Consider the following 23,400-nt stretch of genomic DNA (forward strand, 5'->3'; position numbering starts at 1 on the left):
GATGTCGTGGGACGCGAAGAGCGGTAAAGGGGCAGAGATGGAGCTGGATGCAGGATATTTTGTTTTGAAGATGCAGAGTGGTGAAAGGCACGGATCATGCCGGGTAAAAAAAGGAAGCATGCACCATGCACAGAGGCAGTCTTGGTCATGGGACGTTGGACCGCGAGCGTGGGGTTTCAAAAGGTGACTGACTACTGTTGGCAGCTGACTGGGGCCGTGGGTAGATAGGCAGATGGCGGGCGGTGGGCAGCTGTCTGCGCTCTACTCCGTACAAACGGTACTAATTAGACTTTGGAGAGATTTATCTTTTATTTTTTTCTCAGAGCATCCAAATCTATTACATCTGATCCTTTTTTTATACCATGATTGTGCAGCCACCGAGTCACTGGCTGACTCGCCATCGCACCCTGCCTTATCGAGCAGGTGGTCACGCACAGGCATCAACAGCCCCAATCTAAGCCATAAGACCAGATAGCTGCGCCAACTTCTATATTCACACAAAGCCATTAAGAAATTGCAGAAGAAACGATGATAGAAAATAGACAATACAGCGGTCCAAACTTCCATGCCCCAGTTTGCTTTCCTAAATAGGAACCCAAGTAGCGCTACTCCAACACGAGCTGTAACGTCGAAATTACTATTGATCATCAAGTACTATTGAAAACATCTGTCAGCGATTTAATACTTAACAAATCGTGACCTAGATGGGAACAAGGAACAATGTCGTGGTAAGTCGGAAAACGACGGAAAATGATTTGGCAGCTTATCAGGCCCGCGTACCAAGCTATGCCAAGCTTTGTCAGCTTTTGAATCATCCTATCCGGCCATACCAATTTCTGATACCAAGGTCAGGCGGTTAAAAATACAAGTAGTATTTCAGTACTCTGTATGATGTGGTATATTATGTAGTTATACGAATTACGACCCTGGCTGCCTGGCGTGCCTGGGTAATCAAGCGCAAGTCTGCGCAACTGTGTAAAAGTGGGCATCAATCGTGGGGACCGTCAAGACTCAAACTAGCATTGACTTGGTACTGGTAGTTACCTACGTGCGGGGGGGTTGGGGGTTGGGGGGGGGGGGGGGGGATAATTTAACATAGGTAGAGATAGAATATAAAATACTGATTATATTTTAACTGATACTACTACTAGATAAGGTAGTTATATATCTAAGAAGAATTGTAGCCTATATAATTAAATAGATAAGAAGTATAAGAAAGATATCTTTTTACTTGTATAGTATACTTTATAGTAATAATAAATAATATATACTAAATCTTAAAAATAAATTATACTTATATTCATATAAGATTATATAGAAATTATGCTATTATTATATTTTAAAGTCAAGTGCGCCGGTTTTGGCCACCGAATCGGGTGGTAAACGTCGCCGCCTTTGGTGGGAGAAACCGGTGGGGCAGCTACCATTTTTGGTGGTTATGGAGCCACACCCCTCCTGCGTCGTTACGTGCACACCCTGCTCTACCTTCTCTCTTTACATAAAAGTAGCTTGCCTGGCCCGGACCTGTCCAACAATACACCACGTTCAACAGTCTTTCGTTTTCCTCCTCCGGTCATGGCAATCCACCGCGACATTGCAGAGGCCCTTCAGAAGGCCGCGAAGCGGCGCCACCGAGACACTGCGCTACGCAAGGAAGCACAGAAGAATGCGCTCCTGGCCGAAGACTACCATACCCTGCAGCAGCAGTTGAACAGCACCCAGTTCATCCAGCCGCTCGATGCAGCTACGACCAAGTCGAATATTTACTACATTAAAAAGAGATTCATAAGGTGAGTGACTAGATGGAGTATCATTATTGCATCAGGCTCGATACTAACGGCGCCAGGTTCTGCCAGGCAAACAAGCACGCGCACTGGCGGACGTCTCTGCAGCCGCGCTACAGTGACAAAGGATTCATCATGACCTTCCTCCACTGGATCTGTGAAACATACCTTCAGAAAAGACGCAAGAAGTCCAAGAAAAAGACCGTGAACCAATACTGGCGTGACTTTAAAATGCTTTACCGCCGCTGCAACAAGGGCCAGGTGGTCAACCCAAATCATTGCGAGGAGATCAGAAAGGTATCTGACCGAGATCCCGACTGTGCACTCCGGCATAGACTAACATTGCCTAGTATATTAATACCGAACTCAAGGAAAAGTTCGGTCTAGACGATCAGCCTGGAGCCAAGCCCGTTCTGAGCGTAGACGACCTTCTTCTGGGCCTCACGCATCATTGGTCGCGCGACCGTAGCGTGTTCCCTACCGAGGACGATCGCCTTGATCTGCCAACCATTATGCTTTTCCAGGCATATACAGCATGCCGACCTGCAGAACTCGTCGATGGGACAAAATGCAGAGCGGCTAGCGACCCAATGCTGGATGACTGTGACCGCGAGGACGCCGGTGGTAGTGAGCGGGCTGCGGATGATAAGTTAGCGCGAGGTTGCAAGCAGCAACCCGGCAACCCGAGCCCCCCCAACCGCAGCATTAAGCAAAAGCAGAAGTCGACCACCAAGTCAGGCTACGAGTCTGAGTTTGATTCTGATTCCGATCTTGACGATCCTATCTTCGATGGTGTTGACGAAACCGATGACGGAGAAAGCGACGGCGACGGCGACGAAGACGACACAACCGACACTAAGTACAGCGATGTTGCCAACGAAGACGTTGACATGCTTCCGCCCGAACCAAACCCCCATCAGCCGACTGCTACAATAAAACAGGACGAAGACAAATATATCACCCGCCTACATAAAGCATTATGTTATGAAGATATCGTCCTCTGGATCGTCAGGGACCCAAACAAGGGAGGAAGAGACGTGCTAGCTATGGAGGTGTTCTTTCGCCACCATAAAGGCGTAGATAATAAGCCTAAACCGTATGTATTTCGCTTTACGCTTTGTTACGAGCCGGATCGCTGATTAAACACACAGGACAATTTTTTTATTCCGTGAGAACCCGCTGCCCATTCTCTGCCCGATCAGCCATATCTTGGCACGAGCCATCCGTGACGATGCAGTTGATGTCGGCGGCTTCTCTCACGCGGCGCCCTTTTTTTCTACCAAGATTGGGAGGGCTGCCACCAAGGTAAACTGGAAGACGTCGATGCTAAAAACTCCCATTTTTCGACGATCGGTACGAACCACGGCAGGGGCTTGGGAGAAGTCTACAACGGACCCCATGAAATACTCCGCCTACGCGTTCTACCTTGACAGAATCGGATCGGATTTAGGCTCTGAGGATAAATGGACGTCGTACTGTATGCGCCGCGGCAACGTGAATGCCCTTCTGAAGGTCGCACCGAATCCTGTCGTGGACCAGGTCATGCGGCACGACCCGATGACTGGGTGCTTGGCCAACGCTTACCTCAACCGGCGAGTCGGGTTCAACACGCAAGATGCGTATCTTGAAAGAGACCCATCTGCGGATGGGCTAACCAAGGCATTCTCGCATATGAGCATTCGATGCAATCCTGAAGTCCCCCGCGAAATCCCTAAAGCAGAGCTGGCCAGGCTTCCGCCTGACCCAGAGGTAGTGGAGCTGACGAGGGAGGTGAAGCAAACAGCGATCAGACTTCGGCAGCAATATGGATTCATCAAGTCGGCACCAGCAGATGAAAAGGATAAGTACCAGAGACGCCGCTGCGATTTGCGAAATGCGGAAAAGGCTTTTAAGGAAGATATGACAAAAATATACCAGGAGGCCTACCGTCGACGGATGCACAACGAAGAGCTAGAGAGGCAACTGAGTGGAACGGCCATTGAAGAAAAGGCTGAGCCCTCTGTTGAGCACCAACTCCCCGAGAGAACCTACTTGCAGCCCATTCTTTGTGATTTCAGCACGGACATGGGTTTTAAGGAGATGACAGGCCGCAAAATTCGTGCCATAGATGGAATGGTTCGTCTCGCCGGCTGCCGCGAGGTGCGTCGACCACAGGGGGTCTCTCCTTGTGATGCAAGCAGAGAATCGTCTCCTGAGGTGGCTGAGTCCAAGTTGCTCATCAAGCCCGAACCATTCGAAGACATTCCTCTCCTGCTGGGCAAAACGCAATGTATCTACTGCGTGGGAGATAAGCGACTGACTTATGCGGCTCGGACGAGAAGGTTCAATCGTGTTTCTCACATGATGGACCATGTCGAAAATGTTCATCTTCGGCACGAAAAAGGCAATGCGAAGTTTGTGTGCCGCCACCCCGGATGCCAGCATCTTGGTGACTTTCTGACGAGCTTGGACCACTTTAAAAACCACGTCCAGACAGTACATGGGGTGAAACTTCGCGCGTGAAAGCTGTTGAATGTTATCGAAGACGCCAAATTACGGTTTCGTATCTTCACATATTATACATAGTTAGTCAGTGTACCGCACAAACTCTGGTGACTTGGGTACAACAGCTTGGCATGCCACTGCCCGTGCTGTGAGGGAGCTGCGGGGCGGCACATTGGGTGAACTTTGCGCGGAAAGAGGTGTCAAAACCTGCACGAACGTCTGATCATTGCGTTCTTACGGACCATGAATGCCATTATAACGTTTATACTGAGGCAGAGACAGAAATACGGTAAAAAACAGCCGTGCTTTTAGAAATGCAGAATTGATCTGTGCAATATGCTGCGGCCCCTGCTTGTTTGGTGCGTGACAGCAAATGATTACAAGAACGGGTTATTCTGTGTAAAGTACAGTGCAAGATCGTATCCTATGATGCCGTTCGAATGCAGCAGTGTCTTTACCTTCTCAGTTTGAAGAATGACCTTGCGATGATGATGCAAGCCCTTGATGACGGCCTGCCGTAAATGACCGAGACTCTCAATCATGTCAGCGTATGCCTCGCCGGCAGCGGCCGCAAAATCAGCCGCATCGACAGCACATCTCAGCGCCTGTTTGAACTTGGCAAGCGCAAGTACCTTCAGCTCATCGACTGCGTAAACCTCGGCCAGCTTATAGACGAGCGAGTGGATTTGCAGACAATGTTGTTGGGCGGAATCATCAATAGGATCATGTGTGGGACAGGCTTGCGTATCGTAATTGGTATGGTAAAAAAACTGCATCATGCAGTCGAAGGCGATCGGGTGCTCTCCTCGAAGGTCGACGGTGTCTCGGTCTCTTGCAGTGACCGACTCGAGACTGGGACCTATACACGGCAAGTTGGGGCTGGCGCTGTCGCTCAGACCATGATCAGAGATTCCGACCTGGCCCTTGATTGCACCGTCATCAATAGTGTCGTGCAAAACGCTTCGCAACGCAGCCTTTCTTGGGAAGCGACTAGCAGTCTCAAGTATTGTAGAGTAGCAGAAGACAATGGTTTTGTGGGCGTTGTAATGCCTGCTCCCAATAATTAGGAGGTCAGAATACTTGCCAGAATCGAAGAGACTGGGGGGGAACAAGGCTGTTTAGTGCAAGGCTGACTTCGAGAAATGTATAACCAGGCGCGTTGCGCTAATATATTCTCCTGCATTGATACTGGTAGATCGTGTGGCACATAGCCAAGGCCGATTCAAGTGAGCGTTGACGACGCTTGTATCGGCTCGCGTACGGGGGGCAGCTGGGGCTGACTCGACTTGAAGAGTTCGGGAAAGTGGCTTTGTGCAATGTAATCGGATTGAAATACGCAATCTAGCTCAAACAATTTGGACAAGTTTCGCCTCTTGATAAGGCCAAACAGAAAGATGATGCTGGCGAATAGCCAGCCGGACAGGCTTGGCTTGTCGAAGGTGGGCGGACCGCGGCGGCCTGAACACCCGTCTCAGTGCGCTGTCACCTCCTGTTCACATAAATAATATTGTCGCTAGGTTCTGCAGCAGCCGCCGTCGTACAAAGCGGCATCGGTAACGCAGTTGGTGGTAGTGTTTTCGGCGCGCTGCAGAGCGCAGCAGCAGGCGGCTATGGTGTGGCCGCTGTAACACGGCTGTTCAGGCGGTAGGGGTCGCTAGTGCATCGGCTGGCGGGGTAATGGGAAAATCCAAGTAATTCGAGGAGTGCTACAGGAGACCAATATACGTGTGCTTCCGGTTCACAAAAAAAAAGACGAAGAAAAGAAAAGAAAAGAAAAGAAAAAAACGAAAGACTGTATGAATATGTACCTGGGCGGTTATACGTTCATTCAGCTTGAATACGCAATGGACAAGAACGGGGACGTAAGCTCAGAACCACGATGCAGTCTGGAATGGCTTACGCGAGAAGATGCAGACGCCGCAAAGGATAATGAAGAATGTACATTGTAAGTGCAGAGTCTTTAGAAACTGTGGTCTTGGCTCGCCCAACATGGTGGTTGCCCTTTCGGGTAATTCTCGGCCGCGTCAACGTTGCCGCTTGTTCATGTGGCCATAAATTCACTTGCATCCCCAGACCCTCCCAATGTACCTTTCGAGTTCTTTCGTCACACATCACCCCAAAGCTGCGTGTCTTGACCACTCACTACCTTTCCCTAACAACAAATTTCAACCACAAGGCAAGAAGAAACTATCTCCGGAGCATTTGACACACCGTGCTAACTTATTTACTTTTCTTAGTCGGGCACTTGTTGTTGGCCACAGTAGAGGCGTTCCTATTCAAAACGACATTGCAACTCGACCTCTACCACGTCTCAATCTGTCGCCTGCCAGAGCTTCCGAAAAGGGGCCACAGGGAACGTACCGGGCTCGGGGATGTGGACGCAAGAGAGTTGCTGCATGACTGTGTGCCCTGCCCACGGGTACGGCCGGCCAGCCACCCTGTCCGTCGCAATTTCCGGAATACATCAATAACCACAGCCACGATCACCTCAGTCGCCAGAAGCCAGCATCGCAAGGATGGGTCATGTGTATTTTGAACCCACCCCGAAGCCCCTGCTCTGCAGCAAGACGAATTGAGGTGGTTGCTCGTCCCGCACTGTCGCGTCACGGATGTACCTCAGCACAAAGTAGCGGACTCCGCCGCGCCGCACCTTGACGGCAGAACGTGTTGTCTCGCGCTGTTGCCTCCCTCTCCTGGCTCCGCGGATGTGATATCGGTCAATTTCCGAGCGATGACGAAACAAAAAGGAATCCAGCTTGGAATTTCCAGATGAGGAAATTTACGGTCAGACCTCGCCTGTGCTGAATCCTGCAAGAGGTCAAACTTCCAAGCTAGGCCACCAGTTCGGGCACTACCACGATGGAGCTGCACAGCCGTATTCGGAATTGCTATTTATGGCTATGATGCCAGCTCAAGTGCTCGTCTGAGAATTGCCAAATGCGGCAAGTTCACGACCGCGCTCTGAACAAGGGCGCCAAGACATGTTGGATCATTGCCAGATATGGCAAACCGCAGCTGAGTCCGGCAATCCACTCGGGCGTAGCTGACGCTGTTCAACGGCCTGCACGCGAGCCTTAGTGGTGAGGCGGAATGAGCCTCTGGAGACGGATGTTTCATCGCAAGGAAATTGCTGCGCCTGGAACTGCCATTTGAGGGCTGACTGCGACTAATCCATGCGATGTCCGACTCACGGGCCGACGATGGTCGGCTCCTGAATTCAGCAAACTACCGCCCCACAATGTAACTGGATAATACGAATGGCATTGTGCATAATCTGGGCGCAGACGTGGTACTTGCAACCGATGCAACCGTCGCTTCGTTCCTGAAGGGCCCTCCCCTCGCCACTCGCTCCATTTCGCACGACCAGCTTACGTGGCATCGATAGTACTGAAATTACGCAAAAATGGTTACTCGTTTTCGCAGGGGCAGGCGATTTGTGGTTCGGGGTCGAGTTGTTGTCATGGCAATTCATCGTGACTTCTACACTGGGAAAAGCCCAGACTGGAGACCCGGAGAAGAATTTCTCCTGTTCAGGAAAGGCAATTTCCCTGACGTCCCATTTTCGAGAATATAAATGAGAGGTTCCCTGCCTTTGATGCGTGCCTGGTTTCATGCTCTTGCTCCTGCAACCAGAACTTCCTCAGTCACAATCAAGATGCCGCAACAATTCGTATTCAAGAGCTACATTCCCAAATCAGGCATAGAGGCAAATCGACGAGCGGTCGATACCAAGCTGCCTACGCGAACGGATACTAGGGACAAAAATTGCACTCCGGGCGATGGTTCGGATGCTCCAAGTAGAGCAGCCATGCAGCATCAACTCGACGCCTCAGGCCTGGGAGTTGACGAGTCTGTCCGCTCTGGCAGCATGGGCGAAGAAACGACTGCACATTGTAGCCCCTCAGTTGTGCTTGATACAGAGTTGCAACCTCCAGAAGTCGTTCAGGAGCACTCTTTGCATCGCGCCCAGACCGAAGACTTCGAAGTCTGGCTTCGTCAAGACGAACCTTCTCCGGAACAGCCCATAAACAAACGCATTCAACAGCCGACACCTGAATATGATGACAACGATACCGAAGATGCCAGGCGAAAGCGTCCACGCCTCGCTGGAGAGGTCTGCCAGAACGCATTCGTGGACAGTGGTCCCACTGCTCGCCCCTACCGAACGGAGCGAACTGCTAAAATCGACGTTGAGCGCCAAGCAACCGTAAAAGAGCTGGCATCACCCATCAAGTTTGGCCATTTGTCAGAAGACCGTTACACTGCTACAAATCCACCGAACCCCCGGACTCAACCGAGTGACGATGCCAGTCAAGGTCCGGGTGAGGCGCGTCTCATCGAGCTACCTGCGTACTCTTGCACAACGCAGACTCGCTCATTGGTTTCTGCGCTGGTTCTTGAAGCGGCGGCACCACCTCCACGAGAAGAGTCAAATTCAGAAGCACGACTGTCCTCGCCAAGCGCCTCCGCCGGCAGCTGCGCTGTTTCGGGCTACCAAACCGCTCTTCAGAAACCGGCACTGGTAGAGCAGCCCGCGGCAACGCTGACCCAACGACTGTCCGGGGATCAGCAAGCCGCAGACATGGCCAGGCGAGCTGCAAGCATGTATCAGCGAGCCGAAGACTTGGACCGGCAAGCTGCAGACCTGGCGAGCCGAGCAGCAAGCATGGACCAACGAGTCGTAAATTTGGACCGGCGAGTCGTAGATTTGAACCGGCGAGCCGCAGATTTGGACCGACGAGCCGCAGATTTGGACCGACGAGCCGCAGACCTGGATCTGCGAGCTGCCAGCATAGACCAGCGCGTTGCGGATTTAGATCAGCGAGCCGCGGAATTCGATCAGCGAGCTTTGGATATGGACAGGCCAGCTGCGGGAGTGTGGCAGCGACCTGCAGACTTGTACCAGCGATCTGCAGACCTGGAGGAGCGTTTCTCAGACCACGACCAACGCATTGGATATTTACGCCAGCAATCGCGGGCTCCTTCCCGACAGCCGTCACGAGCAAGCAATCATAAAGCCGCGCAGCTGCGCCCTGGCAGTTATGCCAATGGGCATTTTGATGATAGTGACTATTCCGGGAGCGAGGATGCTGGTAGTGTCTGCGCAAACGAGGAGGATGCCGGCCATCGACTCAAAGCTGCACACTTCAGTCGTGGACGACTAAGCTCAAAACAAAAGAATGACTTGATACGATGGAAAAAGGAGGGCAGATCGGATGACTGGATTGCGAAGCAGCTCAATAGGAAGAAGGAGAATATTCCGAAACTTGTTGAAGATGCGCGCAACAGTATGGGATAGTATAGTCAATAATTTTGTAACAACAATATTGACTCTGACTCGTTGAAACCCCTGAAAAATCTAATATGAGCACGACGTCTACATGCACATAGTATTTTTGCCCTGCCCTTCGGCGACACTGTCGAGAGAACTTGACCTTATCAGAACTGAGCCTTGACTGAGCCTTGACTGAGCTCGACAGAGCTTGACCGAACTTGACAGAGCTCGACAGAGCTTGACTGAGCTTGACAGAGCTTGACTGAGCTTGACTGAGCTTGACTGAGCTTGACTGAGCTTGACTGAGCTTGACCGAGCTTGACTGAGCTCGACAGAGCTTGACTGAGCTTGACTGAGCTCGACGGTGTTTTAGTGAGCTCTGACTGAGTTCACCTGTTTCCCCCGTTTTGCCACTGAGCTTACCTCCTAAACTTGCTTTCGAGGTTGTGGGTCCAGCCTTGGAACATGACGTGTTATGCTCAGCACTTTCATGCCCAATGCGGTTGCTTCATGCTTTCGTTCATAGCAGTCCAGGCGTGTTGCGACTGCAGCGGCCGAAAACGACCTGTGCTCTACAGCATTGCTGAATCGAGAAGATGTGCAGCAAACAGTTGCGCTTTCCGATCCATCGTGCGTTTTGAGCTCTCAGAGATAATGAGAAAAAAAAGGCGATATTCATTTCAATTAGGGTCCCGCTTGGGGGGGTTCGCTGGAACTTTTCTCGTCAGAAGAAGGCTTTACGCCGTTGAGCGCAGGTTTCTACTTCTATGCCTATACTCAGTGCTCGGATCTGGTGACATGTCCGGTGGTAGTTTTATGCTGTTTGTGAGCGGGTACATTTTGGCTTAATGAAGGCAAGAAAAGAAAAACACCTGGTACTGTCTGCAGCACCAGTGCCACGATTAGCTCAGCCTTTCCTGTCGGAACGACAGAAACTGACTACAATCGCGCCGAAGCTTTGGTCTGGTGCCAAGATTGGCCATCGAGGAGGTATTGCCGAAATAGGAAAATCTACCTCACGAAATCAATTGAGCTAGCCCCTGAAGGCTCCCGATTAGGGAAAATGCCAATCCCCATTTTTTGACGTGTGACAAAATCAGCAGAAAGCTTCCGCATCAAAAGAATGCTCCGTCAGGACTACAAAATTTGCCAGGCATCTGCTGGCTCGATACACGAAATTTGCTACCATGTATGGTACGGCACCTGGTCGTGGTTTTGCCTGTTGGTTCCCTCTATATAAGAACTCGTGCTTGCCTGGGATACAGAGAAAGGCGAAAAGAGGGTTCCTCTTTTGGCTAGATAAGACTAATAGTGACAGCCATTTTTGGGCTGTGGAGTAGCGCCGCTAGGTACCGATCAGGTACCCACGACTTAGCATTAGTAGATGAAGAAATTAAAGACACATATGCAGAAATGGAACAAATGCACAATTAATTTTAGAAACTTGATTCTCGATTACGGATGCCTCTTTCCCCGCATCACTAGAAGTAGCTTTTATGATAGAGGAGTACATAATACCTGGTGTAGATGTGTAAAAGCAATGGTTGATTTCGACCGCCTATTTCCACTGCTGAAAGTCTTGGCTACCGAGTGGGTACCTAGCGGCGCTACGCTGGTGCCTAAAATGACTGCGACTACTATTTTATTTGCTAAAAAAGGGACACTCGTTTCGCCTTCGTGTGTACTCGGCGATCCTATGGTATTCTGATACAAGTAGAAACTCGGCACTATGAGATTTTTCTTTGACGCTCATCGCTTTGCTTTCCCAGCTCGGCTTCACCATGGCAAGAGCCATGAACTCTCAAGTAGACAAGTCGTCTTAAGTTGAGAGAACCGACTATCTCAGCGCGGAGCAGCGGCAGCCTGCACTCATTGGTACCACTGGCGTCTTGCAATAGCAGAACGCAGGCACCAAGGCCTCAAGATCACGGAGGTGACTTGCGTATGTTGAACTATTGCAATCCTTCCTTAAAATATCAAATTTGGCCTGACGTCACAACTAGGCGAGCAGAAAGTCTGATGTTCTTCACAAAAGATAGCTATAGTATTACATGCTGCAACGACTGGCTTGATGGGTCCCTGCTGGTAGCTCACACCCTTTAACCTATCAGAACGATTGCGTTGATTGCCATTGCTGCTTCCGAAGCGCTAGTTTCTTGCTTTTCAGGGCACTTGAGATGGGAAACACTCATAAACTGCCTGGCTTTGGTCTGCTCTACACGCTGCACACGGTACACCGGGCTGTAAACATCCGTCACGCTGCTTCATGCATTATCCACTCAGTCAACCTCATCAGACCAGGGACTATGGTCCAAAATACGCCCGCGCATGCAGCCGTCGCTCAGCTCTAGGCGACGTGTGCGTATGACACGATGACTGTCTGACAGTCGCGAGCTCCCCAATGATTGCGACCTATGACGCAGAATCTGTGGCTCGAGCTGGGCATTGCTTATCCGACACGCAATGTGTTTCTTCTGCCAACAGAACTGCTTGAATCGATAAAGATACCGAGAACCAATTCAATCTGAATCTCTCGACGGTCTGATGGCTACGGATCAATAGGATACCCTTCGAAAGCCACAAAACGTTGTTGGCGATCACGGCTTGACTCACCACTGTTGAACTGTTCGAGCCTGACACATCATCCCACAGCAACCGAAGGCTACGAGGCGCTCCCCACTGGATCCATTGCGACGGCTGCATTGGCTGTCGGTCAAATAATGGAAAAGGAGGTAGTGTAAGGGTGTGTGGAGGGGGGGAGGGGGGCGTCGCGGTGATGGCTTTGATTTTACGTGCTCCTCAGAGGTGTCATGGCAGAGAGCGACGAAACTATAAGAGGGCGTCAACGGCCGCTTACTTTCTGATATAAATTTCACTCCAATCAATTTCTTCTGTTTCTTCAAACACGCCTCCTGCCGACGAAATGCCGAAAACTTAATTGGAGCAAAGACCCCAACCGTCGAAACCTCCGAGCCCGCCCAGAAACATGACTGTCCTTGCCAAAAACGCTCGTGGCGTGCATAAAAATAAGTCAATGGGGCCGAATTCACAGCTTGGTGTGAAAAACGTTTGCTACAATCTCAGCAGAGCACAAGCAAGCCTCGATATTCGAGTAACGTCAAACACACAGCAGCCTGCAGGTGACGGATGCCTTCCGGTCACGAACACACGCGTTGCAGAACGCACAGCGCGCAGTGACCGCGGTGATAGTCCTGACTGGCAGCTAATTCTACAAACAACGCCTAGCCTTCCAGATTTGTCGAAAGAAATCATCACTATCAGTGATGATAGTGAGTCCGATGACTCCGGTCTCGAGTCTGATGACTCCGATCTCGAGCTCGATGACTCCGATTTCGAGTCCGAAAGGTTGGACCATACGGGAGTTGTCAACGGCGATCACAATGTTGAGCACCAGGATGAAAACAAGAACAACAAGTCCCAACGCTTCTCATGGTAATTTGAATCAGTACTCCATCACACTCACAGTTCTTGCTAATGGGTTCAGCATGATTTGTTCCGAAATCGTTCCGTCAAAGGAGGGGCAACAATGTCGGGGGTCGAAAAAACACTTTTACTGCTTGGATTGTCTACAAAATCTTGCCAAACATACAATCAGCGAAGGAGGTGCCGTTATTCGATGCAAAATAGACAAGAAAATCTGTTCTGCCCCATTCCTTGCTGAACAATTTCAGTTTCTGAGTTCGCGAACCGACGATCTTGATTGCAAGTCACTTCTCGAACAAATTGTCATCAACGAGATTCGACGCGATCTCGAGCCAATTATCAAAGACGACGTCAAATGTCCGTTCTGTCCCTGGTCGGAGCAGTACCCCGACATTGATACAGAACCTGTCTTCCGCTGTCGAAACCACAACTGCAACTTGGCAAGTTGCCGACGCTGCTTACATCAAGCACACCCTGGACTTGGATGCGGCAGCTGTGTCTGTTTCCGAGTCCAAAGAAAAAATTTATTCTTTGTTCTGCGAGGCACTCTCTGACGCTGTCATACGCATCTGCAAGTAAGTGCTTCAAATCATCTATACATCGTTCACGACTAACGCGGGGAAAGCAAATGCGAAACCAGATTCACTCTTTTAGAAGCCTGCAACAAGATCACCTGCAGCAAATGTCAAAATAAGCAATGGTACTATACTTTTTCGGTTTCACGATCAACAGAACGATCTACTAATGCCATTTTGCAGCTACGTTTGTCACAAGAATCTCGACTGTGCGACTCCTAACGCGGAATACGGCCATTTCGCCACACGCGACGAAATTGACAAATGTCCTCTCTGGACAAACGTGCATTTGCTGCATTGCGAAAACAAAGTTAAATCCCTACCAACAATCGCAAATAAGATTTTGACAAGCAATCCGAATCTGGCGTCACTTGTGCCCGAGGTCTACACCAAGCTTGGCAAAGAACTGGAAGAAGAATATCAAAGCTTTTCCAAGAGGTAAAAACAAGGCAAACAACTCAGTTAAAGATGCGTACAGATATTGTTCTGAGCATAAACAGCGTCCTGTCTTAACTTACACTGTTTCGCAAAAAAAGGTCGATCCACACAGTAGGAATATTACTCTTTGGAGACAAGAAAGAGATACTTTCGGATTTATGTTTTGCCTATTTCCGGGTCGGGCGGCCGCCGCTCCACGCCCGCCATGGCCTCTAGCGTAGAGGGCGTTTACGTGGCAACAAAATCGCTTCCTTTTACTCCAAAAAATGGCGCCAAGATTATCGAAACTGCGCCTGAACAAGTTGCATGGTGTCTTGCTGAATAAACTTGAAAGGCAACCGACTGCGATCCACGGACTGTGCGCAGGCGGCGCTCCAACACGTTGCTTTGCAACCATGAACGCCCTATCGAAGCCCGTCGGACGACCGAGAGGAGTCACAAAGTCGCGAGATATAGTGGATGGAATGGTCGAAAGGAAAATCGATGGTCACTTTTGCCAAGGTGCAAATACAGGTACCACGAGACGCCTACGATCACACTTCGACCCAGAGTGGATGTTTTATCTAGATGAAAGTGCAGATGATCGTAGCGTAGCGATTCCTAAAGACGGTCATCCCCGGATAGGCGTGACGCCAGTTCAGAAGAAATCAGTTCACCGTGGGAAGCGAGTGATATTCCCGCCAGCTTATACCTTGGATAAAATCATGTACTACGAGATATACGACGGGCGTACAGACTTGGAGCTCGCTGAAGATTATCTCCTGAGGCTGTTACTGCACTTAGGCAGGCGCGCGGAAAGTATTCTTCATATTCTCTACCGTCGCGCTTATCTTACATAGTTTCCTATGTATCCGCGCTCGAGACATTGCGACTGGAGCTTTTGCTGCGATATTATACTAGTCAGCTATGGACTAGACTATGGACTGGCTATTCAACCGAATAATCGTGACTTTGCCAGAACGAAGGCCTATAGCTACCGTATTGCCGTGGATATCGGAACAACCAACGCGATACTCCTGTGGAAACCAGAATAAGTTCTTTCCCTCTTCCTGAATCCACTCCCTTTTAATCACAATTTTCTTTCCAGCTGGAACTTTCACGGCGCGTCCTGGCACTAGCCGGTAATCGATCGGTAGAGTACCCTTATTAGTTACTAGGGCTCTCTCATCGATTTCAAACCTGATTGTGGTCACATCGTTGATGCCCCCAAATTTCTGGAGCTCTTGACCGGTGCTTGAGTTCCACAGCCTGACGGTGTTGTCGAAGGACGCAGAGGCAAGGAGCGAGCCATCCTGAGAGAAAGCCACCGCATTTACCCCACGGGTATGTCCCTCTAGTTTTTGCAGCTCTTGACCGGTGCTCGGGTTCCACAGCCTGACGGTCTTGTCATCGGACGCAGAGGCAAGGAGCGAGCCATCCTGAGAGAAAGCCACCGCATTTACTGAACTGGTATGTCCCTCCAGCTTTTGAAACTCTGGGCCCCAAGCGATGGAAGTGATCGGGAGCTCCGGGAGCCATTCAGGGGTCTTGCCGTAGTCCCTTCTAATGATACTGCACTGTGGTGTGAATGCCAAAACAGATGAGTAAAGTTGCAGTGGTGCAAGATCGGCGATATAGCGGTGAGTGAGGGTGAAGCGTCGCGCATCGTCAAGAACCGCTCGCAACTCATTCGAGCCCTGTGGCTACGCTCCGCCGTTAGGACTCAACATTTCTACACCAATCCAATAAAGATCACTTACCGGCACAAGCGAACGTAACACGTTCACATATGCAATGACATCTGCGATTCTATTTAGAAAGCTCATAGCTTCAAGCCAGTGCAGGAAATGTTTCTTCAAAAAGATGTGCACTTGGCAGCCATCATGCAGGTCGACCTTGCTTTGCTGAGCATGGTGAACCCAGTACCGGCATGCATACTGAACTGCCGGTGATAGGCGTTGGTTGATGATAGACTGCTCTACCTCGCGCCGCAGTTGGCCTGGGTATCGCAAAGAGCACAAGTTCTCATGGAGACCCTCTGGCTTTACTCCATCGGCTCTGGACAGTAGCTGGAGGCTTTTCGTAAGCAACAATTGATGTGCAGTCGGACCGTCCACTTTGAGTTCGTGTTGAGATCTATTACTCAACAGGAATTCCGCAAAAGAAAGGTGGAGGGTTCGGATAGGCATATCAATTTCGTCAGGAATGCGCAGAACAGAATGTAACGGATCTAGGCGAAGCTTGAGTATGTCCGGGGGGCTTTGTAAGAGGACCGCAAGAGACTTCCGAGAAAGCGGCTCGACAAGGGTGACAATAGACCCGATAACCATGCGGCACTCTTCGTATAGCTTTACCCTGTTGTGTGATTTTCTGAATTTTGCGGCTAGCTGATTAAGCACAGGCAAGTATGTTTGTTCCATCTGCTCTAGCTGACCCATCTCGAGGAAGTTCAAGATCGTCTCCAGCTGTTCCTTAGGATCATAGTTATCGTCACTCACAAATCGATATAGAGTAGCGGCAACGATGAATAAAGGGACAGCCTTATTTACCAGAATTGCCAAAATGTTCTCGCCTGGCCAATCATGATCCAGCGGTGTCCCCAATAATGGATCGTTGTTGAATTCGCTCTGAAACTTTGAGAAAGCGGATTCAAGGTACGTCGAGATATCTTGTTGTATGGTTGTCTGGGGGACAGCGTCGTAGAGAAGTATGTCCTGATAAGCGTCCACAGACATCTTTTGATAAACAGTTGCTGGAATACTCCTGAACCGTATTCGAATGGGCAGCTCTGGTCGACTGGTCAAGAAAAGCTTCAGGCGGACGGTCGAGATGTCAGGGATACGAGACCACAACTCTAGGATAGTTTCTATGTCATCTGCTTTATCACATTCATCCAGAGCATCAACCACCAAGACCAGGATAAGTCGGTCGCGGAGGCCGCTACGTATCTTGCGCAACGGCTGATATAGTAGGTTTTCAAATTGCTCTCCCAGCGCCTTGTCGAAAATGATCGGATCGGATGTGATGGCGTCGGCAATAAAGCTATCCAGCCCAGGTATCTTCAGCACAAGTTGACGGACAATGGTAGGAAAGAAAAGGGAAGCGGAACCCCGGTCACCCTCACCTCGCCTGAAGAAAAAGCTCGCTCCGAGGTCGACCTCTTTGTGGATACTCCCGCTGGCCAACAATTCCGCGATAGTCCAAGAGATGGTCGACTTGCCCGTACCGGCACTGCCATGAAGCCAAAAGATACTCTTGCTGTTCGATGACCGAATCCAGTCCTTGATTTGACGAAGGAGGTCGACTCGAGTATTGGGATGGCAAGTAGTATGGTCTTGATCCTTGGAGTTGAAAGTAGCGCCTCTAGCATATGGTAATTTGTCCATATCTAGCTTGATCTCACGTCGATTCATTGAGTTTTGCATTTCCGTCATCGTAGTAAAAGTTTCACCACTAGTCACTTGAAGCTGATTTAATGTTTGATTCACTATTTACCATTTCAAAAGTCAATCAATTATTTCGAGTTAACATCACAGTGATTTACTTTAGTGGAGATACCATTCTCAACCATCTCAATAATTTTTTTCTCTGCTTCCACTTTGGTTGGCAATATCCTCTTGAGAAGATCTTTGGCATACGCGGCAGCAGTCATTGCCGCGTAGCCTTGCCAGTCCTTATTCTTATGCGTATCAGAATAGTCGCATATGCCGCGGATGACCAAGCATGGGAAGTGGTTCATCAGGCCGCCTGCCTCCATTTCGAAACATAGGATCCCCTTTTCGTTGGCGTATTGATCTCGAAAGATAGCATTTTTCATCAACTGGTTTGCCGACGCCACCAATCCATAATGGATAGCTGGATCATCTTCATCCTCATCTCGAGCAGTGCGTTCGAGTACAGACAGGGCGCTGCTATCACAGCTACTCAAGCAAGATATTTCGCCCGGTGGATGAACGATATGTGATTGGTACAATCGGTCGGTCTCTGCACCAGGGCGACCAAATTCCTTTCGCAACCTCTTGTTCCCTGCTAGACGGGCTTGGACGTCCTGTTGAATGCTATGCCCATCAATCTTATGTTTCGCTCGTAGGCCACTTATAGCCGCGAGTAGTACAGTCGGTGGTGGGGCCAGAAAGCGCGTCGGTTGAAATGGCTGGTCTTGAATAGTTTTGCCGAAGTCATATTGAAACACGCCTCCTAGGCCATTCTGAGGCTCGCTGACGACGACATCACCGAGTCGAATATCATGCTTCGAGGTTGGGGCGCCGCCGCCAATACCAACCATGAGACCAATCCGTATGTTTGGGAAGCTATGGAGCATGTCGCGTGCAACGCCGGCCGCGGACGCTGTGCCGTATTCTCCACCTGGAAGAACGGCAATAACGACGTTGTGTTTGCCGATACGGCCTAATGTGTAGTCATTGTTATCATGCTTGGCAATATAGGCAGGGGGTGCGTGCTTCTCGTCAAGGAAGACCTGTGCAGCGATGTATTCGGTCGTCAGGGCACAAATCCAGCCGACTGTATAATCATCGTTAGTGGGCCGGAATGGCTCAGATTCCTGTTTGCCAGTGGCGTTGGCCGCGGACGCCATGCTATGGTCTAAGAGAAAACCGACTGGGGGTTTGCAAATGGCAGGTAGGCAATAACTCTGTAAATTCATCCCAGTGCCTCAATCTCTGCATTGGGTGACAGCCGCCGCACTTGTCGGACGAGGAGGAGGCGCGTTGCGGCGGGATAAGGAGCGGGGTCACGCTAGGCTGCGAGTGCTACGCAGCAGTTCCTTCCAATGGAGCCAGCGCACGGCTTCACCCCACGCCACAATCCACATTTATCCGTGTTTTAGCAGAACATATGTTCTGTCTTGGTACAGTATTCCCGTAAAAACTTCGAGGTACTAAAAAAGTGGCCGCACTGTGTAGCCGTTTTCAGGCACCAAAAAATCGCCCACTTTGTATGCCATTTTTGGCTGTTTAGCGCTAAGCCTAAATTTTTAAAGACAGTCGCAGCGGACGCTAGTTATGCTCAAAACAATACAAAGGGACTTTTTCTGGAGCCAGGGACGAATCAATTGCGTCTGAAAAGCCAGACACAATTGATGAGGGTACGAGCTTCGCCAAAAGCAACAGCCAGCGGAGTTAATTCCCTGCTGGCCTTAAAGGCAAGCGCAAGTTTCCCACCTGAATAGCTCGGCGATTATTCTCAAATGTCTCTCTGATCTGGTGTCTCGGTCATCCAAGTATACTCCCGCATGTCTACGGGAACTACGGTCATAATGATCGCCGGAGATCAAGACCCTGTGATTGCCCATATAGAACCTGCAGTGAAAAAGCTGCGCATACTGCTCATTGGGTACTTGACTGCCGCACGGAACATTCATTCTCCTAAGGTACTTCGACTTCTAAGAGAAAGGACAAGATAATGACAAACTAGACAGGCTCAGACAATGACTTGCACCATACAAGAACATATGAAAGCAACTGGCCCAACGGTCCCCCACCTGAAACATCTGCGACCGTCGCAATAGATTCAGTGAAATATAAATCAAAATCCGGAGCCAAAATTTCTTTATGCTTTCGCGTCCTCCGAAAATGGCGAGGTAGAAGTGAACACAACGGCGCATCTTTGCACAATGCGGTAAATACTTATTCGTATATACTAATTGCACAAGTCGTGAACCTCTTCGCAAAGCTTAGATATTTTGTCTTGCCAAAAGTTCCCACAAAACCTGCCCATCTTCGTCTTCGGTGTTTAGATCAACGCCGTTGCCAATAAGATGCCTGACCAAGTCTCATCGCTCAGCTTCGACCACTTTGAAGATCATGGGCCGACCGTCTTTGTCTTGGGTGCTTGACTCAGCGCCTTTGTCGATAAGGTATGGGTCAAAACTCGCAGCGATTATCCACTTTTCCGATCGCGGCTCGTACATCTTCCAGCGACTTGCTTGAGAATTCATCTCGCTACTTTCACCACATAAGCGCACCTAAATAGAGTAAGAGAGAGCCAGGCCGCAACTATTCTCCAGTCAATATAAATGTATGAACGGGAAAATCTGTCTGGCGTTAAAAATGCTGCATCTTTAGTGGTCAACAGGCCAATCTGGCTTGCCTTGACCGTAGCTCCAACCATAGGGCCATTGCACCCACACCGTGGAGAAGGCCTGAAGCAGGCGTTCAAGGAGTAACGAGGTATATTACATGGAGTTTATCCATCTTGGAATATAATATCAAATGAAGAAGTTTTTTTATCAGCACGCAGGATTGGGAAGTTGTGGAGATACTCTGGCGACGGTATAGATGAGTTAGCAGGTGCGGTGACGCGGGTTGTCCAGCGACGAGGGAAATGTCAAGGAATCTTCTCCACATTCATGGGGCCAAGTATCACAAAAACAATGGCCATTCCTTATTTGAGCCAGATGGGATACCACCGACTATTCAGGTCGCTCGAAGATCAAAGAACGTTCCGGCTTTCTAACATACTCGTATGCTGCAGGGAAGAAAAAATGGAAATCTTTTGTGCGCTCGCCACAAGCGCGTTTGTTGTATCACACGCCACTGAACAAAATTTGAGAAAACAAGAGGCGTTTTAAGTTGAAACATCAATCGGATAGATCTGTGCTAAGTAGTACCAGTATGCTTGCAATTTATACTTTTCAGAAATGTTCCCACGCTGTGCTTACAAAAGCGTTTCTTTTCGAAAGCCTGGCAACGACGGTAACAGGGTAACAGCTGCGGGGCCGTGCCATGAAAGACGATCTTACAAGCCTTATTCCAAATCTGTAAAGGTAACATATCCCATTCCAGTTGCTCCTTCAGGGCTGCCTCCCTTTTCTCCGCTGCCCCTTTTTGCCTCCCGACGGATGCCGCTTCGAACTTTGCCAACCGCTCGTTGGCAGCACGTACTTCCTCACTCCGCCGGAAAAGCGCATTCTCATCTTTTCCTCTTAGCCATCTCGTGGCGATCGTCTCGAATTCTTCCAAGCTCCATCTGCGAAGATTCGCCTGCTCGACGAGCCATGAGAGCTCGACGTCATCCATAAGCATCCCTGCCTTGGTCCATCGATGATGGACCTCTTGCGCCATCAGCAGTTCTGAGTCGGAGTCGTCTGCGCCAAAGTAGCTCAGAGCGATCAGAACCCCTTCGAAGCTAAGCCCATGCTGGCCATCGAGCATCAAAGGCTGAACGGTGTCATAAACCTTGAGGATGTAGGTTCTTGTGTCATCTTTCAAATCGCCGAGCTTCAAGTTGTCGAGATTGTCTTGGCTGGGAACATAGGCGGGTTCTTCAGAAACACGCATGCTTTTGAGTATCGCTTTGCCTGCTCCAACCGGAGTTGCGGTTCGAGCCGTGGTAGTTAGTTTGGGGAATAGAAGGTTGAATGAAGAGTAGAATTGGAACGAGGGATGAGTCGGCCGTCAGTGCCCTCCTATAGCTTCGTAAATCTCACTGATCTGCAAACAACACATGCAAGCATCACAGCCGAGGACGCCTTACGCCCGCTCCGTACTGGGCTGCAGCCGTCGCAACAAGGCCGACGGGAAAAGCTTTGTAGCCGTCGGAATAGATTGTATAACACCTCTGGGAGCTCGTGTCAGGCAGAAAAACCCTGCTCGTACTCAAAGCCTCTAGCCTGATGAAGCATACTGCGTGGCTCTGGGCGTAATCGAGTCGGTATCCTTGAATTGCTAAGTAACCGTGATCTCCGTCGAGTCAGGAAGCGTGAGTCACTGCCGGCAGTATGAAGAGATTGTCCGGCTACCGATGATAAACCCATGTTGCAGATATACAGGGATAGATCTCGAGCGCAGCCGTCGCTAGGCAGTCAAAGATGATACGATCATTGATCCACAGCCACTGAATCCTTCGTGGAAGGAGAACACTGAGCTATTACCGTCGCAAAATGGCCGAGCGGAATGGAGACGAATGAGGGCACGCGCAGTGTCGTAGAGCCTTCCTTCTCTAGGCACGCCGGAGCTTTTGAGCTGACACGGCCTCATAATACAACACCATCCCCTCTCTTCCCCATCCGGAACGTTTACGAGCGTTCCCATCATGCTCATAGCCACACATCCTCAGAACCGTTCTTATGGAAGCTCGAGGGGGGATAGCTACCGTGTGTGGCAGAGCTTCGAAGTACGACAAACGGATGTCTTCCCACAACACTCCCGACGTTGGCCTCGACTGTTCCACAATCGAGGACACATCATCTCGTGACTTGCTGTCTCATGCTCCTCTCGCAAGCCACGAGGTGTCCTTGACCGGGCTGCTTGCATCGAACGGAAAATTGACTTGCCGGTCTTGCCACACCTGTGCGCGACTATAACAATCCTAGGACATCCGCGCCCAGACCCAACGTTGCTTGCGGATCAAGGGAAATGCTCCTCGTCAGAGTAATGCTGATCACTGTTTAGACGCCACGCTTTACCTGTCATGTTTATTCCCAATCTCGGCTCCCATAATCGTTTTCCTGCGACCGTCGTTTGGGAGCTGGAGAACAGAATGCTAGGATGCCCGGGCGACTGCCTCTCAGCCACGAAATCTCCCTCATTGCGGTGTTATGAGCTGCCGCCGTCGGAAATAGCGCCCAAGAAGGAAAGATGACCGCAGAAAAGGGGGAAAGCACGCATAACGAGACCTTCTTGGCGAGATGGGCTCGTAATGGACCGAGGAGTCCCTTTCAAGGTCGACAGAGCCTAGTCCATTGAGCACATCTTAGCGGCTAGGGATAGAGAAGATGCTTCCCTTGGCTTCGTCTTAACCTGCTTGAACATTTATTCTCTTTACCAGCAGGAACCAGAATCTGGGAAGGAAGGGAATAGGCACCGGGATGACAGACTGGCACATTTTATCTCCCAGGCCGGGCACCGAACCATCCAGAAAGCATCCTACGACGGCGGAGGCATTGGTCCGCTGCACCCTTGCCTGGTACTAACAAATGGTATTTCAGAAGGACCTTGAGAATCTATCGTCTGTGATCAGATGAGTGGCAGTAGACGGTCCACAGTCACTTTGAAGTAGCCATGCGTCTCGCCGAAGGCTCTCCAAGCCATGGACGCCGGATCAGTCCCCATTTTTCGTTCCACGGTGAGTACACACCAGCTACACACCAAGGACGTCGGCTTAGAGTATACAAACCGCAACGAAGCGAATACGCCGAGGCAACAAAAATTTGACCGAGGATATCAGAGCCTGAGCGAGTGCGCCAGCAAGCCTTCCTTGGAGAGGATATGACTGGATTTCGAAACATCGAGGTCACCGACCCGAGTGAAAGAGAGTTGTGGGCAGAGGATAATGCAGCACGGTCGTCATGCATTACTCGCCGGCATGGCGATAGGCAGGCAACTCTGCCGACTCGCATTAACGCTACTCTGAGACAGCAATATCCGCCGGAGCCCTTGGAGAGGTTCTGTGCCAATAGAGA

The 23,400-nt window shown here is 50.1% G+C and overlaps 6 protein-coding genes across 6 annotated transcripts; 3 read left to right on the forward strand and 3 right to left on the reverse strand.

The window, feature by feature from the left end:
* Positions 1-1,575: 1,575 nt before the first annotated feature.
* On the forward strand, positions 1,576-4,286 carry V2A60_008653 (uncharacterized protein; the record flags this gene model as incomplete). The annotated part of the gene is made up of 4 exons (XM_083259925.1): positions 1,576-1,790; positions 1,847-2,081; positions 2,135-2,880; positions 2,936-4,286. 4 exons carry the CDS (start codon positions 1,576-1,578, stop codon positions 4,284-4,286), a joined length of 2,547 nt encoding a protein of 848 aa, XP_083116051.1.
* A 359-nt stretch (positions 4,287-4,645) lies between these two features.
* On the reverse strand, positions 4,646-6,212 carry V2A60_008654 (uncharacterized protein; the record flags this gene model as incomplete). The annotated part of the gene is made up of 2 exons (XM_083259926.1): positions 4,646-5,318; positions 6,169-6,212. 2 exons carry the CDS (start codon positions 6,210-6,212, stop codon positions 4,646-4,648), a joined length of 717 nt encoding a protein of 238 aa, XP_083116052.1.
* A 1,864-nt stretch (positions 6,213-8,076) lies between these two features.
* On the forward strand, positions 8,077-9,567 carry V2A60_008655 (uncharacterized protein; the record flags this gene model as incomplete). The annotated part of the gene is made up of 1 exon (XM_083259927.1): positions 8,077-9,567. One exon carries the CDS (start codon positions 8,077-8,079, stop codon positions 9,565-9,567), a length of 1,491 nt encoding a protein of 496 aa, XP_083116053.1.
* A 2,962-nt stretch (positions 9,568-12,529) lies between these two features.
* On the forward strand, positions 12,530-13,000 carry V2A60_008656 (uncharacterized protein; the record flags this gene model as incomplete). The annotated part of the gene is made up of 1 exon (XM_083259928.1): positions 12,530-13,000. The coding sequence occupies one exon, from the start codon at positions 12,530-12,532 to the stop codon at positions 12,998-13,000; it is 471 nt and encodes a 156-aa protein (XP_083116054.1).
* A 2,096-nt stretch (positions 13,001-15,096) lies between these two features.
* V2A60_008657 (uncharacterized protein) lies at positions 15,097-17,413 on the reverse strand (the record flags this gene model as incomplete). Its single annotated transcript, XM_083259929.1, has 3 exons — positions 15,097-15,114; positions 15,194-15,682; positions 15,740-17,413. 3 exons carry the CDS (start codon positions 17,411-17,413, stop codon positions 15,097-15,099), a joined length of 2,181 nt encoding a protein of 726 aa, XP_083116055.1.
* Positions 17,414-17,493: 80 nt separating this feature from the next.
* V2A60_008658 (uncharacterized protein) lies at positions 17,494-21,277 on the reverse strand (the record flags this gene model as incomplete). Its single annotated transcript, XM_083259930.1, has 2 exons — positions 17,494-18,500; positions 20,890-21,277. 2 exons carry the CDS (start codon positions 21,275-21,277, stop codon positions 17,494-17,496), a joined length of 1,395 nt encoding a protein of 464 aa, XP_083116056.1.
* Between the last annotated feature and the right edge of the window lie 2,123 nt (positions 21,278-23,400).

Source organism: Cordyceps javanica, chromosome 6, assembly GCF_051103115.1.
Source record: "Cordyceps javanica chromosome 6, complete sequence".
In the NCBI taxonomy this organism is placed as follows: domain Eukaryota; kingdom Fungi; phylum Ascomycota; class Sordariomycetes; order Hypocreales; family Cordycipitaceae; genus Cordyceps; species Cordyceps javanica.